This window comes from Hippocampus bargibanti, linkage group LG01, assembly GCF_051943395.1.
Source record: "Hippocampus bargibanti isolate YZ-2025 linkage group LG01, ASM5194339v1, whole genome shotgun sequence".
Classification (NCBI taxonomy): domain Eukaryota; kingdom Metazoa; phylum Chordata; class Actinopteri; order Syngnathiformes; family Syngnathidae; genus Hippocampus; species Hippocampus bargibanti.
The window spans coordinates 19,531,590-19,553,899 of record NC_142734.1 but is presented as its reverse complement, the minus strand read 5'-3'; the positions used below and the strand labels follow the sequence as shown (position 1 = coordinate 19,553,899).

Sequence of the window (22,310 nt, the reverse complement as noted above, 5' to 3'; positions counted from 1 at the left end):
TAGCAATGAGCCATTAAAGAGCATTTACAATCTAAATTGTCACATTTGTTGCATGAAACTGTATTCATTCATTTCCAACAGTGTATTTTCTTAGTTTCCTATTGTTTTTCCTCGCTGCTCTGCTATGTGTACAGTATGTGAATGTTGAATTGGCTACACTGTATACCTGTAGGTGCATTAGCAATGAGACTTATTCTTTCATCCGAGAAGACTATCTCGCTAACAGGTTCGTCTAAACAAGAACATTTCCCTTGGCAAAACACATTTGTACTTTAATGATCAGCATTTCTCTTAAGAATGAGGTATTATTTAGTTTGTGTCATATTATTAGAAAATTATTGATTTTGAGCTCCTCCAGATGTATGTACAAAAGGTATCCACTGTTATATTATATTTTTAGCTTTTATTGCTATGTTCTGTAACAGTGACATGATTAAGAGGGGGGATTAAGTTTGGTAAATCTTCACTAAAGATCCTGGGAACTAAATACATGACTGTCACAGAAATATAAATATATCACAGAAATATATATACATAACTAAAAAATGTAAAAACTGTATGGCAGTGTCTGAAACTCATGACAAAATGTTCGCGGACAACCGGGCAGAAAACTCTGAAAAGTTGCCTGCCCTGTTTTTCACAACTTCAAACACAATAAGACGACTAATCCAAAAAACAAACAAACAAAAAACATTGTTGCGAAGTATGAAGGATTTATTTAAATTAAGGAAGTACCTACCACAAATGCACTCTTCCTTAATTTATGGTAAAAATCCCTTGCTGACGATTTTGCTCCAGTTGTCGTTTGTCGTCATGTGCACAATGTAATGTTTGTGTTGCATTGTCTGCTAAACCCACATGTATTCTGCTTTCTAAGCGCCTTTCAAAACTATCAAGTACACTTTTCAGTCACGGTGTAGTCCGAAGCACGAAACAGACTTCTGATTGGCTGCCGGTGCCGCATATGCAAATTAGAATTTGCATGAATATTCAAAAACATTTGCATACTCTGCACCGGCAGCCAATCAAAAGCCTGTTTGAGAATTTGCATACTCGGCACCGGCAGTCAATGAGAAGCCTGTTTTGTGCTTCGGACTACACCTTGACTGAAAAGTGTACTTGACAGTTTTGAAAGCCGCTAAGAAAGAGGAGTCCACGTGGCTTGTAGCGGTTTGCGTGTAGCTTTTTCTTGATTGAATGAAATAAACATTTGATTTGAATTAAAAAAAAAAAAAAACTTTTTTTTGGGAAGAAGTTGTAGTTGTAGTTGTAGAAGTTTTGAAAGTTGTACGACTGATGTAAAAGTTGTACGCCCCGGGCCACCGGGCAGACGCTATTTCAAATGCTGTGTATGGGATTAGGTTCCCCACAGGTATTCAAAGTTCAGCACTACGTATAAGGCAATTACAAAACTGGGTGCAAATTGTGCCCTGACTGGATTGAGTAAGCTTCATTTAGATCATATTTTCATCAACAAAAAAATAACTAAATAAACTGTTGTCATATAATTTCTTCTTAGACAGATGTTTTAGTTATGGAAAAATATGATTTGTTTATTTTTTTAAGCGAACTGAAATTACAACATTGAATTACATGATTGTAAATTATATAAAATTCCACGTCATCTTCATGTACAAGTGAAATTGACCAAATCCTACAATGATAACTATGCATCATATGTGTGGTTTGAATTCATTTTTAGTTTTCTTCTAAAGTCTGTCAATGTTTAAGAAAAGCAACTACATAGAAGAAAAGTTTTCTTTGGGAGTGAATGCCCAAGCCTGCCCCCCTGATTCAATCTCCCCAGCCTGTGCTCTCCTAGGGACAGCAAATGCACCACCGGAGACGGAGTCTGGCCCAGAGACAGCCGAGGAGACTCCAATCTCAGAAATTCTCCGGGCTTCCAGTGGTGATGAGAACCCAGGGAGCCAGAAGCTGCCTCCTCTAACAGGCCGGTATATTACAGCCCAGTTACAGGATCGTACCCTTGCCAACGCCATGAAAAATGTGCAGGTTTTAGAGGGTGTAGTACTGGGGGAGAGGACGAGTCCCACATACCCCCATTTTGCTGTTGACCGGGGGTTAATATACCAGGTAACAAAGCAAAATGGTGAAGTACGTGAACAACTTCTCGTACCGCAGCCACACCGAGCTACAGTCCTGGACTTGGCACACACACACCTGCTAGGGGGACACCTAGGGGTCGAAAAGACAAAAGAGAGAATCTTGCAACGATTCTTCTGGCCAGGGGTGCACAAGGATGTGGAGAACTATTGTCGTTCTTGCCCGGAGTGCCAACAGGTGGCGCCAAAGCCCACATACAGAAACCCGCTCATTCCCTTACCCATCATTGAGACCCCTTTTCAAAGCCTGGGCTGGATATAGTTGGACCTCTACCAAAAAGTGCTAGGGGACACCAGTATATTTTAGTTATGGTTGATTATGTCACTCGGTTTCCAGAGGCTGTTCCCCTCAGAAAGGCTACCACTAGGCAGATTGCAAAGGAACTATTTGCTCTCACCAGCCGGGTGGGAATCCCAAAGGAGATACTGACAGACCAAGGAAGCCCCTTAATGTCCAAGGCCATGAAGGACCTATGTGCCCTGCTCAAGGTCAAGAAACTGAGAACCTCCATCTACCACCCACAGACGGATGGGTTGGTAGAACAGTTCAACAAGACCCTCAAGGCCATGATGAGGAAGGTGACCAAAGAAGATGGCCGGAACTGGGATCAACTGCTGCCGTACTTGCTGTTTGCCGTGAGGGAGGTACCACAGTCTTCTACTGGTTTTTCACCCTTTGAGCTGTTGTACTCTTACAGACCCCGGGGACTGCTGGATATCGCCAAAGAGGTTTGGGAAGAGCAGCCGTGCCGACAAGGTACCCTCATCGAGCATGTGGGGGACATGAGGGAAAGGATGAAGGCCATTTATCCGATAGTGCGAGAGCACATGGAAGCGGCCCAACGACAGCAGCAAGCCTCCTACGATAGACCTGCCCAGCCTCGAGAGTTCAAGCCAGGGGACAGAGTGCTGGTCTTGGTGCCAACGGTGGAGTGCAACTTCCTGGCACCCTTTGAGGTCATCGAACGCATGGGGGAAGTAAACTACAAGGTGAGGCAACCTGGTAAGAGGAAACCTGAGCAGATTTACCAGGTTAACCTCCTAAAGAAATGGCACGCCAAAGAGGCGCTGTGCAGTTGTCTCCCCCCAGCGAAGCTGAGAAACCGGCAAGAGAAGAAGTTCAGATGGGCCCAAGTTTGTCCCCACACCAACGCCAGCTGACGCTCAAATTGGTTGAGCGTAACCAAGACGGCTTCTCCTCCATACCTGGACACACAGACGTGGTGCAACACGAGATACGCACCACACCCGGAAAAACAGTCCACCAACGTCCATACCGTGTACCGGAGGCCCGTAAGACAGCTATACAGGAGGAGATAAGGAAGATGCTGGAACTTGGAGTAATTGAGGAGTCCCAAAATGCCTGGGCAAGTCCGATTGTGTTGGTTCCCAAGCCAGACGGGTCAATACGATTCTGTAATGACTATCGGAAGTTGAATGAGGTGTCTGAATTTGAAGCGTATCCGATGCCTCGTGTTGATGATCTTATTGACTCCCTGGGACAGGCACGCTTCATCACCACTCTCGACCTCACAAAGGGTTATTGGCAGGTGCCCCTGACCCCGGCATCAAAGGAGAAGACAGCCTTCGCCACACCTGAGGGACTCTACCAGTACACCAGGCTCTCGTTTGGTCTCCATGGAGCACCCTCCACGTTTCAGCGCCTAATGGATCGGATTCTCACCCCCCACAAGAGGTACGCGGCAGCATACTTGGATGATGTTGTCATACAGAGTCCCGACTGGGAGAGTCACTTACCCCGAATGCAAGCTGTGATTGACTCCCTCAGAAAAGCAGGTCTCACAGCAAACCCGAAAAAGTGCAAGTTGGCATTTGGCGAGACCAACTACCTGGGTTACACTATAGGACGGGGGCTGGTGAAGCCTCAAGAAACAAAACTACGGGCTATACAAGATTGGCCCCAACCCCTTACCAAGAAGCAGGTGAGGTCGTTCTTAGGCATGGCTGGCTACTATAGACGCTTTATCGCTGTCTTTGCTACTATAGCAGCCCCCATGACAGAATTGACGACCAAAAAACACTCCCGATTGGTGAAATGGAGCCCAGAGGCCGAAATGGCCTTCGCCAGTCTAAAACAGGCGCTGTGTTCCAGTCCGATCCTGGTGGCACCAGACTTCAGCAAGGACTTCATTGTTCAAGCGGATGCATCAGAAGTTCGTCTGGGGGCTGTACTCTCGCAAGTACATGGAGGAGAGGAACATCCCATCCTTTACCTTAGCAGAAAGCTGTTGCCCAGAGAAAAGAACTATTCCACAGTGGAGAAGGAGTGTCTTGCCATCACATGGGCGCTGGAGTCATTGCGCTTCTATCTCCTGGGTAGACGTTTCACGGTGGTCTCTGATCATGCTCCTCTACAATGGATGGCCCGAAACATATATATATATATATATATATATATATATATATATATATATATATATATATATATATATATATATATATATATATATATATATATATATATATATATATATATAGGGCCAGAGCTACCAGCCAAATTTTTGTTTGCTGACGAAGCCTCTTCGATGAGAAGCGAAACGTCCGACACCTTCAAAGAAGTACAGATGAAGGCTGAAGAAACCTGTTCATCGATTGACCACTTCTGTATGACTGAGAGCTTACACAGAAGAAAAGCAACTACACTCGTTCTATCAAAATTTGATACAATAATTGGATGCAATTAATGAATAAGTACACTACGTTTAGGAGTGAGCAACAAAGACGTGAACATATTTTCCATTCCAAAACACCATTTATTTGTTTACGGTTAGCTTCTGCAAAAATACAAAACACCCAACAGGTTGCGCCTCTTTGCCACTCCCTTAACCACATTCCTTCTACGTTACTTCCATTTACAACCGCATCTGAATTGAACTTCCACGCCATCATGTGAAAGAGCAATTGCAATGCAATTTTAAGTCTGTATTGTTCAGAATTACATTGTAAAATTTAGATTGGAGTTTTGTTTTAGCTGCACTTATGGCAATACCCTGACAAAGAAGAGTTGGTTTAGTGTCTCTTCACCCTGGAGGTAAAATTAGGCTAAAGGGCGCAGCTTTGTCAAAAAAACGTCGGTGATGAGTTCTGGAAATGTTGCATCATTTAGAGCAGGGGTCGGGAACCTTTTTGACTAAGAGAGCCATAAAAGTAAAATATTTAGAAATGTTTTTCAGTGAGAGCCACGCGCGCGCGCACACACACACACACACACACACACACACACACACACACACACACACACATGCGCGCGCACACGCACACACACACACACACACATGCAAACTTGCACGCACACATGCAAACACGCACGCACGCGCGGCCACTTTTCAACAAAATGTCAGAATGTATTATTTAAAATAACTTTGTGATAGTACTCACCGTTAACATGAATGGTATTCCGTTCCTCGTGATTGGTAAAAATCCAGCCAAATGATCGGGTCCACAGGCGAAGTTAGTGCTAGCTATCGATGAGAAGGTTTCTTCAGCCGTCATCTGTACAAAAGTGAAGGTTTCGGACGTTTCGCCTCCTATCCAAGAGGCTTCGTCAGCGAACTAAAGTCTGACTGGTCGTATCGGCCCCATTTATATATCCCTAATGTCCAGACCTGGTGGCGCCGGACACAGCTATGATAGGTCCCTACTCTCAGGTTGGGGGGGGCGTGGGACCCCCCCCTGTGGCCCCACTGATTGTTCCTACATTCCTGACTAACGATTGGCCTATTACCCCCACTCCCCCCGGTATCACCTCATCAGCATAACGACCCTCATCAGCATTGCGAAAGTTGCCTAACCTGTTTTGCCTGAGCAGGCTATTGTATGAACGATCCAAATTGAACCTCACACCACCAGACCGGTTTAATGAAGGATTTTGTTGTTTTATAAGAATCGCCTCTTTTACCCCCCTTTCAAACCATCTATGTTCTTTCGCTAAGATTTTAACCTCATTGTCGTCAAATGAGTGGTTGCTAGCTTTTAGGTGCAAATGTACTGCCGATTGAGGCCCACTAGTATTATCCCTGCGATGTTGATAAAGTCTTTTTTTTAGAATTTGTTGAGTCTCCCCAATGTACTGCTCTTTACAATTTTCATTCTTACAATGTATGGAATAAACTACATTACTTTGTTTTTCATTTGGTAGCCTATCTTTTGGATGCACTAATTTTTGCCTTAACGTGTTTATCGGTTTGAAATAAGTAGGAATTTTATGTTGCCAAAGGACTCTTTGTAATTTTTCCGAAACTCCTGCAATGTACGGTACTGCTACTCCTCTCCTTTTAGAATCTTGAGAATTATTGGTTTCGTTCGCTATTCTTTCTTTCTGACATTTGTTGAATGACCACTGAGGGTACCCACAGTTAGTGAGTGCTCTCCTGATATGTTTTGACTCCTTTTCTCTACCTTCAGTGCTAGTTGGTATTAGTTTAGCCCTATGCTGGAGGGTTCTGATAACTCCTAGTTTATGTTGTAAAGGGTGGTTAGAGTCAAAAAGTAAGTATTGGTCAGTGTGCCAAGACCAATGCAACAAAATTATACTAGGAAAATTCTAAATTTGCGAATTAGGAGACTTAACATAGAGATAAAAAACAAACAGTCAGAAATAGAAACTTATTATCAGCGATTACAAACTAATCTTACCCACAAAATCTATCAGGAAGTGTGTGAATTTACTAAATCCGGTTATATGAGGCACCACAGCAAAACCAAAGAGAGACAAAAGGGTAAATTTCAAAAATTACTTTTACTGAAACAATCTCAGCTACTGGTAAACACGCGTAAAATTAGGTATGAACAGTTTGCAAGGGAGAATTGGATCAAAAATTTGTCAGACAGAGATCTCTCAGAGACAGAAAAGGCGGTACTTACCAAAGGTTTAAATTTCTCAGTGACTCCTAAAACTATACCTACAATAGATTATATCACAGCTACTGAATCGGCTATTAAAAATAACAAACTTTCGTATGCAGAGGCAGATGATCTACGCATTAAAATATCAGCTCTTCTCAGTAGTGCCAAACTTCCTCCGTCCAACATAACATTAGAAGAGAGAAAGGCGTTAACTACTCTACAAAAAGACAAAAATATTACTATTTTGCCAGCAGACAAGGGCAGATGCACAGTGCTGCTCAACACATTGGATTATGAAAACAAAATAAATAGGTTAATCAGTGATTCTAACACGTATGAGCAACTAAAAAGGGACCCTTCCAATAGATACAAGAAAGAAATGATTGACTGTCTCCAAAAGCTAGAGAAAGGAAAACACACACATGCAAACACGCACGCACGCGCGGCCACTTTTCAACAAAATGTCAGAATGTATTATTTAAAATAACTTTGTGATAGTACTCACCGTTAACATGAATGGTATTCCGTTCCTCGTGATTGGTAAAAATCCAGCCAAATGATCGGGTCCACAGGCGAAGTTAGTGCTCGCTATCGATGAGAAGGTTTCTTCAGCCGTCATCTGTACAAAAGTGAAGGTTTCGGACGTTTCGCCTCCTATCCAAGAGGCTTCGTCAGCGAACTAAAGTCTGACTGGTCGTATCGGCCCCATTTATATATCCCTAATGTCCAGACCTGGTGGCGCCGGACACAGCTATGATAGGTCCCTACTCTCAGGTTGGGGGGGGCGCGGGACCCCCCCCTGTGGCCACACTGATTGTTCCTACATTCCTGACTAACGATTGGCCTATTACCCCCACTCCCCCCGGTATCACCTCATCAGCATAACGACCCTCATCAGCATTGCGAAAGTTGCCTAACCTGTTTTGCCTGAGCGGGCTATTGTATGAACGATCCAAATTGAACCTCACACCACCAGACCGGTTTAATGAAGGATTTTGTTGTTTTATAAGAATCGCCTCTTTTACCCCCCTTTCAAACCATCTGTGTTCTTTCGCTAAGATTTTAACCTCATTGTCGTCAAATGAGTGGTTGCTAGCTTTTAGGTGCAAATGTACTGCCGATTGAGGCCCACTAGTATTATCCCTGCGATGTTGATAAAGTCTTTTTTTGAGAATTTGTTGAGTCTCCCCAATGTACTGCTCTTTACAATTTTCATTCTTACAATGTATGGAATAAACTACATTACTTTGTTTTTCATTTGGTAGCCTATCTTTTGGATGCACTAATTTTTGCCTTAACGTGTTTATCGGTTTGAAATAAGTAGGAATTTTATGTTGCCAAAGGACTCTTTGTAATTTTTCAGAAACTCCTGCAATGTACGGTACTGCTACTCCTCTCCTTTTAGAATCTTGAGAATTATTGGTTTCGTTCGCTATTCTTTCTTTCTGACATTTGTTGAATGACACTGAGGGTACAGTTAGTGAGTGCTCTCCTGATATGTTTTGACTCCTTTTCTCTACCTTCAGTGCTAGTTGGTATTAGTTTAGCCCTATGCTGGAGGGTTCTGATAACTCCTAGTTTATGTTGTAAAGGGTGGTTAGAGTCAAAAAGTAAGTATTGGTCAGTGTGCCAAGACCAATGCAACAAAATTATACTAGGAAAATTCTAAATTTGCGAATTAGGAGACTTAACATAGAGATAAAAAACAAACAGTCAGAAATAGAAACTTATTATCAGCGATTACAAACTAATCTTACCCACAAAATCTATCAGGAACTGTGTGAATTTACTAAATCCGGTTATATGAGGCACCACAGCAAAACCAAAGAGAGACAAAAGGGTAAATTTCAAAAAATTACTTTTACTGAAACAATCTCAGCTACTGGTAAACACGCGTAAAATTAGGTATGAACTATAGACAAACAGATGTATTTTAGATTATACCCGGGAGAGGCCACACCATGTATCTATGGCCTGCCAAAAATACATAAAGAAGGGTTCCCCCTCAGACCCATTGTTTGTAGCATTGACTCCTCTACATACAATGTAGCCAAATATTTAAAAACTATTTTAGCTCCGTTGGTTGGTAACACAGAATACCACGTAGAGAACACCACAGGGTTTGTAGAGAGGATCAAAGACCTCATATTGGAACCTGAGGAAACTTTGGCATCATACGATGTGACTTCTCTCTTTACATCTGTCCCAACCCCAGCAGCAGTCTCAGTGGTGAGGACGAGGCTGCTGGCGGATGTTTCTCTGCATGAAAGAACCAAACTGAAACCGGATCACATCTGCCAATTATTAGAAATCTGCCTTAATACTACGTATTTTCAATTTCGGGAAAAATTTTATAAAAAAATCCATGGTTGTGCTATGGGCTCACCAGTTTCACCCATAGTGGCTAATCTTTACATGGAAGAGATGGAGAAACAGGCCCTCACATCCTTCCCAGGGACAAAACCTAGACACTGGTTTAGATATGTGGACGATACTTTTGTCATAATTAAGAAACAAGAAATTCAATCCTTCACAGATCATCTCAACTCTGTAGACTTCAACATTAAATTTACTCGTGAGGACATTCAAGAGAACCAACTAGCCTTCTTGGATTGTAAAGTAATTATAAAAGAGGACAGAGCGCTAAAAACAGAAGTCTTTAGGAAGGCTACGCACACTGACCAATACTTACTTTTTGACTCTAACCACCCTTTACAACATAAACTAGGAGTTATCAGAACCCTCCAGCATAGGGCTAAACTAATACCAACTAGCACTGAAGGTAGAGAAAAGGAGTCAAAACATATCAGGAGAGCACTCACTAACTGTGGGTACCCTCAGTGGTCATTCAACAAATGTCAGTAAGAAAGAATAGCGAACGAAACCAATAATTCTCAAGATTCTAAAAGATAGCAGTACCGTACATTGCAGGAGTTTCTGAAAAATTACAAAGAGTCCTTTGGCAACATAAAATTCCTACTTATTTCAAACCGATAAACACGTTAAGGCAAAAATGTGCATCCAAAAGATAGGCTACCAAATGAAAAACAAAGTAATGGTTTATTCCATACATTGTAAGAATGAAAATTGTAAAGAGCAGTACATTGGGGAGACTCAATAGGCAGGGATAATACTAGTGGGCCTCAATCGTACATTTGCAGTCAGACGAAATGAGGTAAAATCTTAGCGAAAGAACATAGATGGTTTGAAAGGGGGGTAAAAGAGGCAGTGGTGGTGTGAGGTTCAATTTGGATCGTTCATACAATAGGCTCAGGCAAAACAGGTTAGGCAACTTTCGCAATGCTGATGAGGGTCGTTATGCTGATGAGGTGATACCGGGGGGAGTGGGGGTAATAGGCCAATCGTTAGTCAGGAATGTAGGAACAATCAGTGGGGCCACAGGGGGGGGTCCCGCGCCCCCCCCCCAACCTGAGAGTAGGGACCTATCATAGCTGTGTCCGGCGCCACCAGGTCTGGACATTAGGGATATATAAATGGGGCCGATACGACCAGTCAGACTTTAGTTCGCTGACGAAGCCTCTTGGATAGGAGGCGAAACGTCCGAAACCTTCACTTTTGTACAGATGACGGCTGAAGAAACCTTCTCATCGATGGACCACTCCTGTACGACTGAGAGCTTACACAGACTTAGTGCTAGCTAGCCTGCACACGGCTCATAAGCTTCCACACTTGCTATCTGCAATATATTTCTCGCACAAGTATATTGATGCTAATGTTAACATGGGGCTAGTTAAAATGTCACTGACATTAGACTGTTTCATAGATGGAATTGTTTCATTGCAAATTAGAATCAGAACATTTTCTCTACTCAAAGCCGAATGCTCCGGTGCATTCAAGCTGAAGTGTGCTCGTTGGGCTCATTTAAAGGGCCGTTTACCGGTTTGTACATGACGGCCAGTATAATCCAATCAAAATTGCGCTCTCCGCCAACCTAGGTCAGTGTCATCCAATCAAAATTGCGCTTTCCGCCAACTGCAGCCCCGACAGGAAATGAACGGCGCAAAAATGAGAATATGTATTTAGTTTTATCAGCGAGTCATATGCAATCATCAAAAGAGCCATATATGGCCCGCAAGCCATAGGTTCTTGACCCCTGATTTAGAGAGCTTTGTAACAGAGGACACTGCAGCTTGCTATTGAAGCATAGCTGGACATTGACCGCTGAAAACTTCAAGGCTACTTCAAAATATTCTGAGTGTGTCAAACCGAAGTAGCTCCACCACCTCAGGCTATGAGTCCAACACTCTCCTGTGCAAGATTTAAAAAGTGAATACTTTAAGACGATAACAGTCATATTCTTAGTATATCTGTTGAATTTACAGAATACATGCACATCATGGCGCAAGGTCACAATTTCCCACCTCTGTCTTCATTTGAGCTTGGGAAAACCCTGGTTTAAACCCATACAAAGTACAAACAGAAGCAAATGTGTCAACAAGGACAACATAAGGAACCTCCACTGTTTGCAACATGGTGAGCACATTCTTCCGCATACTTTAACCGTGACTAATAAACATGTGACCTCCTATGTCAATTTACTCAAAGTTCTCTGGGGCTGGCTGCCGCCAAAGCCTGGGGACAATGTCACTATGTGTAGGTCTACTCTGAAAATAAAAGAGGCACAAGTGTCAGACTCACCAAAATGCAGCAATTGGTTGCCTCACATAAAATGATGCAAAGTGCTCAAGATCTGGAAAACAGTGTACGTATTTGCAGATCGCTTTGAGCACATGTCACCCTTCGTAAAGGCAACTTCTAAACAGGGTGGCAGTCAAACACACAATCTCTTGACCACATGAAAAGCATTGGACGCTCTGGCAGATTCGATTGGACATGATCAATAACCTCCTCATAAGACTCAGAAGCAAAACGAATTGACCGTACACTCATGAATTCTAATGAGGGCACTCAGGGGTTTATTTCCAGCAAGCATGACATTATTACTATTGTAGGAGTATACACTTTGTATTCATAAAATGCAAAGCTGTGGCCACCCCCGTCCCAAAAGGACAATTCTAGATTGGATTTTCTGTATTCAAATAAACTATTTTTATTTTTCAGTCCCTAATGAAAAAGCAAAGCTTTCATGCTTTCTGTGACTCATCCGATAATTAATACCATTATTTACACGGTGCGTAAACACCATGGCAGAAATGATTTCGAGTGAGTCTAAATCAATTTGCAAATTTTCCCACAAAATCATCAACATGAGTAAATAACTTAGTAAAAGTTATGTGGTTCATTGTTGACAAAATATAATCAATAAAAAAAACGAGAATGCATTATTTCAACGTAATTTTTTGTCAATGTACCAAAACTCTGTGGTCAGTGCACAGTGAAATAAAAGTCAAGCGCATTGTGCGAGGGTAAGGTCACACTTAAAATCATTTTTGTTTTGCTTTGAGATTTGGCAATAATAATAATAAAAAAATAAAAATAAAACACACCAGCAAAGGATGACAGAATGATTTGAAAGCAGCTTTCTTTTCACTGTTTCCATAATCACAAAGTCTATACAATGTACACATAATTATCAACCGAGAGTTTGGCCATTCTTGCTTTACAGGGCGATGCATGAGTCGCAGACCACAATCAAAGGCTCGAGTTACACAACATGGATCAAGTGTTCAGTGTGTGTAAGCAATACAGTCAACTGGAAGCAAATAAGTATTAAATTTGGGGCTGTGTAATTGAACAAAAATTAATGATGGCTTAATTTTTGGGTTCCTTCAATCTTAAAAAAACATTATCATCATAGATGAAAAGGTTTCTTCAGCCGTCATCTGTACTTCTTTGAAGGTGTCAGACGTTTCACTTCTTATCCAATAAACTTCGTCAGTAAACTAAAGTCTTACTGGTAGTTTAGACCCGATATATATATATATATGTGCCGGACTCTGCTGAGATAGGTCCCTGCTGTCAGGTTGGGGGGGAGCAGAGGACTACTCCCTGCAACTCCACTGAATGTTCCTATTGTTCTGACTAACGACTGGCCTGATTGCCCCACTTCGACCGGTATCACCGCATGAGCATTACTAATCCTATATATATGTTGCCAAAGCAGGCTATTGTATGAACGATCCAAATTGAACCTCACCCCACCAAACCGGCTTAATGAAGGATTTAGTTGTTCTTTCGCTAAAATTTTTACCTCATTGTCGTCAAATGAGTGGTTGCTAGCTTTTAGGTGCATATGTACTGCTGATTGAGGCCCACTAGTATTATCCCTGCGATATTCATAAAGTCTTTTTTTGAGAATTTGTTTCATTTCCCCAATGTACTGCTCTTTACAATTTTCATTCTTACAATGTATTGAATAAAGTACATTACTTTGTTTTTCATTTGGCAGCCTATCTTTTGGATGCACTAATTTTTGCCTTAAAGTGTTTATCGGTTTGAAATAAGTAGGCATTTTGTGTTGCCAAAGGACTCTTTGTAGTTTTTAAGAAAATCCTGCAATACAAGGTACTGCTACTCCTCTCGTTTTTGTATCTTCAGAATTTTTGGTTTCATTCCCTATTCTTTCTTTCTGACATTTGTTAAATGACCACTGAGGGTACCCACAGTTTGCGAGTGCTCTCCTGATATGTTTTGACTCCTTTTCTCTACCTTCAACGCTTGTTGGTATTAGTTTAGCCCTATACTGGAGGGTTCTGATAACTCCTAGTTTGTGTTGTAAAGGGTGGTTAGAATCGAAAAGTAAGGATTGGTCTATATGCGTAGCCTTCCTAAAGACTTTTGTTTCTAGCGCTATGTCCTCTTTTATAATTACTTTACAATCTAAAAAGGCTAGTTGGTTCTCTTTGATGTCTTCACGAGTAAATTTAATGTTGATGTATACCGAGTTGAGGTGATCTATGAAGGATTGAATTTCTTGTTTTTTAATTATGAGAAAAGTATCGTCCACATATCTAAACCAGTGTCTAGGTTTTGTCCCCGGGAAGGATGTGAGGGCCTGTTTCTCCATCTCTTCCATGTGCAGATTAGCCACAATGGGTGAAACTGGTGAGCCCATAGCACAACCCTGAATTTGTTTGTAAAATGTCTCCCTAAATTGAAAATACGTAGTATTAAGGCAGATTTCCAATAATAGGCCGATGTGGTCCGGTTTAAGTTTGGTTCTTTCATGCAGAGAAATGTCCGCCAACAGTCTCGTCCTCACCACTGAGACTGCTGCTGGGGTTGGGACAGATGTAAAGAGAGAAGTCACATCGTAAGATGCCAATGTTTCCTTAGGTTCCAATATGAGGTCTTTGATCCTCTCTACAAACCCTGTGGTGTTCTCTACGTGATATTCTGTGTTACCAACCAACGGAGCTAAGATAGTTTTTAAATATTTGGCTACATTGTATGTAGAGGAGTCAATGCTACAAACAATGGGTGTGAGGGGGAACCCTTCTATATGTATTTTTGGCAGACCATAGATACATGGCGTGTATAATCTAAAATACGTACATCTGTTTGTCGATATCTTTTCCTTTCTCTAACTTTGAGAAACCTTTTCATCGATGGACCACTCCTGTACGACTGAGAGTTTACACAGACGAATTATCATCATAGAGCAACTATTGAGTGAGTGCATGGTTCCCGATGTTGTCAAAGTATCATGAATGCACCACGATACTTGCAGAGCAAGCTTATGATGTAATGGGATTCCACTTTCCACGAAGTAGCTTTGAATAATTTATTAATGACACCCATGACAGTGTTTACGGTAAAAATTAACACGCCCAAAAATAAATAAATACACATAATTTGACATACACGTTTAAATATGACACATGCGTCATTGTAAAGACATAGGTGCTATTGCTTAATTCCATATAAAATTTGACATGCGTTTGGAAAATAATCATTGACTCCCATTTCTGATATTCCTTGAAATGACAAATATTCACTCACCAACACTGTAGGAACACACACATAACAGTAATATTACAATACTCAAAGGCAAATTTGTGAAAAATTAGTTATACTAATAGAGCTTGATGCACTACACATCACACCAAAATTGTTATACTTTTTTTTTTTACAAATTTCATCTCTTTCATCTAGAACTGCTTCATGTCACAAAGAGGGTACAGCAAGTGCTGAAGAATGAATGACTCTCTTTTTCTTTGTGTTGTCATGTTATTTGTTATTGAGTTTTTTGTTTGTTTTTTTACTTCAAGATAGCGCCGCGAGAGTGGCTGCCTTTCCAGGAGCTCCTGTATTTTGTTTTTGTACTTCTTTATTTCCTTTCCTCTTCCTTTCATAACTTTAATGCTGTAAAATATAAATTTCTTCACTGAGAGACGAATAAAGGTACATCCCACCCAATCCAATCACGGTCTGACTGCTGGCTGCACATTGGTTCCAATGATTAGTGACTTGCCTTTTTTGGTTTGATGTTTTGTCACTCTTGTTTGTTAGTTTAGGGAGGTTTAGTGATTTTTTGTTACCTATATATTTACTGTAGGTTCAACTTTTTACTTTCTCAGACAGCTGTTTTGTCCGTTGTATTTGCCTTGGGTTGACCTCTAAGTCATTTTGTTTAGTTATGCAGCTAAATAATTCGTAATTGAAAACATGCTTGTTTTTAGTGGCTACTCTGCTGTTGAGGGAGTTGGAGGACTACCGCTTCACCTTCAAACACATAACTTTTCACACCCATAATACATGGCTTTTAAAATTACAGTGACTGCTGTAGATGAATGTTTTTTTAGCTTTGACATGAAAGAAGATTCCAGGGAACAGTATGTCCCTACAATGTATATGATTTTATAGTTAAACGTTGGCACAATCCATTTAGGCTACCACAACAAAGCATCGTTCCTATTATCAAGATTAATGGCAGCATTAAGCACTCCTAGTTCGGAGATCAGTAATGCTCTCTGTCACCTAGTACGTGCTTCTCATAACTCTGCAATGCTCCGTGTGCCTCTCTGCATCACTTCACTCAAAGCATATATCTTACACAGGTAACATACTGCAGCAGCAATGTTTTGATTATTGTCTCTGCTGGAGGTCCCATGGTCCAAAACCAACACAACAGATGGGCCCACATTGGAGTAGCGTGACATTGCATCGAGATGAAAATCAGTTAAATCAGATGTCAAGATTATCTGCTTGCTGCTGGCCTCTCTCCACCCCTGCACCCATGTATTGAATCATAGCTTTTCATTTCTGTTACTTCTCTATGTTCCGCTTTTATGTCTGCAGGTCAAATATCAAATGAAAAAAAAGAAGCAAGCGCTCATGCTGTCGCGAAGCTTCCACTAATTACAGAGAAGAGAATTCCTCCAAGAGTAGGAAAAACACAGGGTATCTTTCTTATGCAAAATTGTTATGTTAATACCTCACAACCGTCTCTGATCAGCTAGCTCAAGTTGATGCATTCAAAAGACTGAGTAAGTAATTTTGACTTAAGTAAGTAATTTGATCCTTCCGCTAGCTCAATTTTCTTGCTTTTGGATACCAGTTCAAAACAACATTTGCACAATTGTGGCAATGGTATGCCATTTGAATAGGGAGTTTGCCTCACAGTCAAGAGTTCAGGGTTCGAACTCTTAGAGGAGCTTGCATGTTCGCTTGTGCTTGCCTGGGTTTTAAGCAGGCACCCAGGTTTCCTCTTACACCCTACATCCTTTAATTATTTACTGTAAGTTGTTATCTCTGTGAAAAAAACAGCTTTCCATCATTAAAATAATAAAACAATCTCCAGACAAATTATATAGTATTTCAGAAAAAAATGGAAATCTGGTGTCATTTTTTTAAAACTCGTGGTGAACTATGTAGTGTCCTATTGACAATTATAGTATGAAGAGAAGAAAATATAAAACAATTCAAAGTACAGTGAGACCTCAACTTACGAACTTAATTGGTTCCCAGACAGAGTGTGTAAGGCGAAAAGTGTGTATCTCAAAAACAAATTTCCCATAGGAAACCATTAAAATGGGAATAATCCGTTCCCGGGTTTCCCTAAAATATAGTTTTTAACTAAATAAGCCTTAAAACTACACACAACGTGCCTTATTCTATGTATAACAAATATGCTATTGTTTTGTAATGAAATTAATACACTGCATTGTATCATGAAGTCACAAAGGGAGGCACATTACATGAGGACTGTAATTAAAGAAATAAACTGTGCTGTAAAATAAAGTTTTATTTACCTTTTTGATGGTCGTTGATGGCTTATGGAAGGAGAGTCACCTTCCTTAAGGACTGTTGGTAACTTAACCTCTGTTGTGGCTTCTCTTCTTTTTTTCTTTGGAGACTCCTCATCATTTTTGCTAATTAAAACCTTTTAATTGACACCTGTTGCTTTCTGACTTGTAAGGTCTTCATTATCATTCATCATGTTGATGATTGTCATAGCCAGTCTTTTCTGGATGGAACTGTTCGGTAAAAGCCTGCATATCATTCCACTTAGCCAACATTGCCTTTTCCTCCTCGCCCTCAGATGTTCTCGAACCATCCGTTACTGGCTTTAAAATCCTCAATAAGCGCCGAACTTCCAGGTTGGCGCATGGCGATATCGGCATGAATTAGCCGTGCTTTCTCGCATAATATAGCTTTACTCACGCTGTCGTCGGATAGCTGCTTTTCGTGAATCCAAATTAACAGAAGTTTTTCAACTTTTTCGCTTGCCCGAGGCCGTCGCTTTGAGAGCACGGAAACAACTTTTGCAACAGACGCACCTTTGATGGCTTCTCTGTTCCGGAGAATGGGAGCAATGGTTGACTTAGCATAGCCGTGCTCGGCCACTAAATCACACAAACGCACACGTTCATGTTTTTCAATTATCTCCTTCTTCTCAGCGACAGTGATTTTATTTTGTGTCTTCTTGGGCTGAACACGAGCCTGTGGTGGTTTTTTTTCGGTCCGATCATAGTAAAATTATCAGCAGGAGGAGGCGATCGACGTGTGCATTCAATGAGAGGGGTTTGTGGAAAGAAGCGCCGGCTGGAGCGCTGTTCGGTCGTGTGCTTCAGCCGAAGATCACTCCGCAAGCCATGGTGGATGTGTATTATGAAAATAGTGCTTATTATAAGGTTTAATTTTCTTAAATTTGACGTTCTTAAGACGAAAAGTTTGTAAGATAAGGTGTTTGTAAGTTGAGGTGTCACTGTATATGTAAAATGTAGTACCGTATTTTCCGGTGTATAAGATGCACCGGAGTATAAGGCACACCCCCATTGAATGGCCCATTATTAAACTTTATCAATATTTAAGGCGCACCGGACTACAGATGATCTCCTACTTACAAACATTCAAGTTACGAATAACGATACATCCAAACATTTTTGCGGGTATGTCGAAAAATGTTCGGACAGAGATGCTCTAAGTTAGATTTTGTATTGTACACCTTTTTCCGAGTAGTGCTTCTTTCCACCGCTAGGACCATTGTGAGGCTCTCTCACTCTCGCTCTCTCGCTCTCTAACACATGTAGTATTCTCTCCAGTTGTACATGTATTGTACATATTTGTATAGAGCATATATTTTATTACATGTTTATCTTTCAGTACAAACAAATACAGGTTACTTATACACATACAGTAAAGTCTCGTTATATCGATATCGGATATATCGATAGTCCCAGTTATATCGATACTATTTCTATGCCCGCACGGAGAAAATTACATGCAAACAGGGTCGGATATATCGATAGTCCCGGTTATATCGATATTTTTTCGGACTCCCTTGAATATCGATATAACGAGACTTTACTGTACTTATATAAACCTTAAACATACTGTACACTGTAAGCCTTAAACATACATTCCATACAAAATATAGCACTGAAGCAATTTACGAAGGAATTCACCTTACGAACGACCGTTTAAAAGTTGGGGAGCGTCTGTATAAGGTGCACCTTTAATGAATAAAAAGAAGTTTTCCAAATATAAGGCACACCACATTATAAGGCACGGCATTAAAGGCTTGGCTTACGCACAACTTCTTCTACGAGAGGGGGCGGGTGATTGAGTTGGTGGCTGCTGACAGTCGTTGCGAGACCTTTTGTGGCTCAATATTACTCCACATATAAGGCACATCTGCGTATAAGGCGCAGGGTCATCTTTTGAAGAAAATGAAGATTTTTGGGTGCGCCTTAAACACCAGAAAACACATTAATTAGGTCAAATTTTCTGATTAATTCTGACTGTCTCCTTTTACGCCAGGGTGCTATCATTTGATTCTCCATCAGCCACCTCATCTTAGCACCGGGCATCCATAAATGATAGATGAGGCTTGAATTAATCATGAGAAAGGAGACTGAGATATAAACAAACGGTAGGGACCCATGAGGGAACAGAGAAGCCCATATGAACATGAAAGTGGAGTAATAGTACAGATTAACAATTGATTGTGAACACAGAGTAAGAATACAAAATGACTCCACTGTTTAACCTGATGAAATATTACAGTCCATGACTATGCATTTAAGCTGCGTACTTGACAAAGGGTGCTGATGCCTTCAATGTCAAGACCGCACAGTGTTTGAATGCTTTCAGTTATACCTCTCTGCAAATGAAGTGCCTTGACCATATGGACTCCCTTTTGTACAATCAAAATGACTGAAGTGTGATTAGAATCCCAAACATTATTATTTGCAGGCTGTGTTGAAATGACATTTTGTGTCAATGTCAAACATAGTGAGTCAACCTGTATTCTGGCAGGCTTTGTGAAATTGCACTTCTAAAAACTACAGCTACATTGAATGGAAACCTTGCCATTCTCTCAAATGAGACTTCAAACCACCACTATCAACTGGTACGCATGAACGTCAATATGGTAAAAAAAAAAAAAAACATGACCATAGTTACAACCTGTGACCCAATGGAATGTCGGCTTAACGGGTTGGTTTGGATTTTGATTTGCCATGGTGCGAGTACTCGGACGCACAACACTGAGCAGCGCATCAGTAGACATACACAGCACCTATGGCCATTTTGCATGATTGCAAATATGGCAACAAAACAAGCTTGCTACATTTTACAGAGAGCATTGATCATAAAAAAATCAATCCGTGGATATACAATGATTTTATCATTCATGCATGGAGTAATTTCATCAATGTGTGTGTGTCTGGTGTTGTTTTGCTGCTTTTTCTCATTGTCATTTCTCTGTTGCGTGGCACAGGGAAGCCACACAGTTGCCAAAGAACCGCCACAGTGAGCGAACATGCCACGCAGCAAAGAGTACATCAACACACAATGATGGTTAATCAGTCAGTCAGTCAGTCAATGGGTGACTGAAACACACTCACACACATGTACACACACATGCACACACAAACGCTCACACGCCCCACACGCACGCACACACACACACACACACACACACACACACACACACACACACACACACACACACACACACACACACACACACACACACACACACACAAACAAACAAGCATATAGTGTGGCACAGAGCGAAATAAAACTCAGAAGTTGAGGCAGAAAGTATGCTGCATCACTGTGTACCCATTGAGAGCTCCTAATAGTCCCAATGCCAATGACTGTATGTGGATATAAAGAAGATTACAAAATGAGTTCAGGCTAAGGGCGGCGAGCGGATGTTGCGGTAGCAGCCAGATGTGACCTCGCGCATATGCACGGAGACACGCACGTTCGTGTTTGACAGGAGCCGACTGCGGCAAAAACCGACACTGAAAACATGAAAGTGACCTCAAGCCCCCAAACTCACAAACGCAGAAGAGTCAGGTTCATTACACGCGCGCGCACACACGCACACACACGCACGCACGCACACACACACACACACACACACACACACACACACACACACACACACACGCACACGCACAGCACACACACACACACACACACACACACACACACACACACACACACACACACACACACACACACACACACACACACACACACACACACACACACACACACACACACACACACACACACACACACACACACACACACCTGGTTTGACTGTCTTCAGTCGGATGGGCTCTCGGAAGTGGCGGATGACAGCCAATGTGTCCCGGTGCGTGAGCCCGCTCACCGGAGTACCGTTGACCTCCAGCAGCACGTCCCCGCTGCTTGGAAGTCTTCCAGCGTGACAGACCATCGCCTCGGCTGCAATGTGGCCGAGGTAGGGGAACTCCCCCTGCTCGGCGCCGCCTCGTACCTCCACCATCGTGACCAAGTCGCCGGATCCCCCCCACGACACGGCGCACTCCTGGACTTTAGCACACCAGTGCTTCTTCTTCTTGAGCGTCTTGGACATTGTTGGTTGCTCTTTTTTTCCTGCAGCCCGAACACGGTCTTCCACGAAGGAGAGCGGTTGGTGGTGCTAAGACGCAGTGACGCACAGGGGGTTCATTGCAGATTGTATAAATCAAGTGTCATATTCCACTTCGATGATGAGTAGTCTGTTCCACATGCAATGGGGTCGGTCGCAAACCCCTGGATCACTCCCGCATCACCTCTTCCTACACTGGGATGCGAGGCCAAAGACTGCGTCAGTGTCGCATCAAGACAAAAGATCGGTTTTGGTACTGAGGTGTCTCGACCATACGCCCCCCACAACAGGGCCTTCCTTTTTTTCAGTTAAACTCCAATATAACAATAGAGAAGGGACTTCAAGAGTGCGTGGTAGTCTTCCTCGTTTGTAATATCCAAATAATCCAGGAATTTGCAGACAAATGGATGAAATTGCGACCAAAACAAGTTCAGTGTACAGATCTCCGTATCAGCTGTTTGCTTCCCAGCTCGATCCAAACAGACTGGATGGGCAACTTTACACCGCGCACCTGTCCTTGTCTGGTGCCCTCCTCCTCCGCGGTGACATCAGCAATACAGTCCTAGGAAACGGAAAAACAGACCTTTCCCTCCACTCCAACGAGGGAGCATTCCGCTCTTTCTCACCCAGCCGCCCTTCTTTGTATTTATTTCTAAAGATGGGCGGTTGTAGGACTTTTCTATACACGCGCAATTTATTTCATTATTTTTGCAAAACAAAACACCCGTGGAACATGATCGGATTATACTTCACTCCATAACTTTCCTCCCCGCCCCCTCCACCAAGCTTGTTCCGTGTTGCTTCATTTCAGAGGCTCTTCTGTCCAATCAGTAGTCAGCAATGGGAGGGAAACGCAACAATTTAACCAATGACAATCGGCAGGAGGCGTAGACAAATATGACTGACATGTCGGCGTTGATTTACGACGACGTGTAGATGGAGGTTAAATTCCCGCAGACAATTCGATTTTACGATTAAATAGTCGGTCAGATAAAGTTCACACATAATCGTTGAGCCAAAAAGGA

General features: G+C 41.9%; 1 protein-coding gene across 3 annotated transcripts in view; it reads right to left on the bottom strand.

The window, feature by feature from the left end:
- LOC148903419 (membrane-associated guanylate kinase, WW and PDZ domain-containing protein 3-like) overlaps window positions 1-22,052 on the bottom strand; it is a 131,660-nt gene extending 109,608 nt beyond the window's left edge. For all 3 annotated transcript variants that reach the window (XM_089002245.1, XM_089002255.1, XM_089002250.1), the window contains exon 1: window positions 20,964-22,052. In XM_089002245.1, coding sequence (XP_088858371.1) covers window positions 20,964-21,270 — 307 coding nt within the window. In that variant the 5' untranslated portion in view covers window positions 21,271-22,052. The remainder of the gene's footprint in view (window positions 1-20,963) is intronic.
- Between the last annotated feature and the right edge of the window lie 258 nt (window positions 22,053-22,310).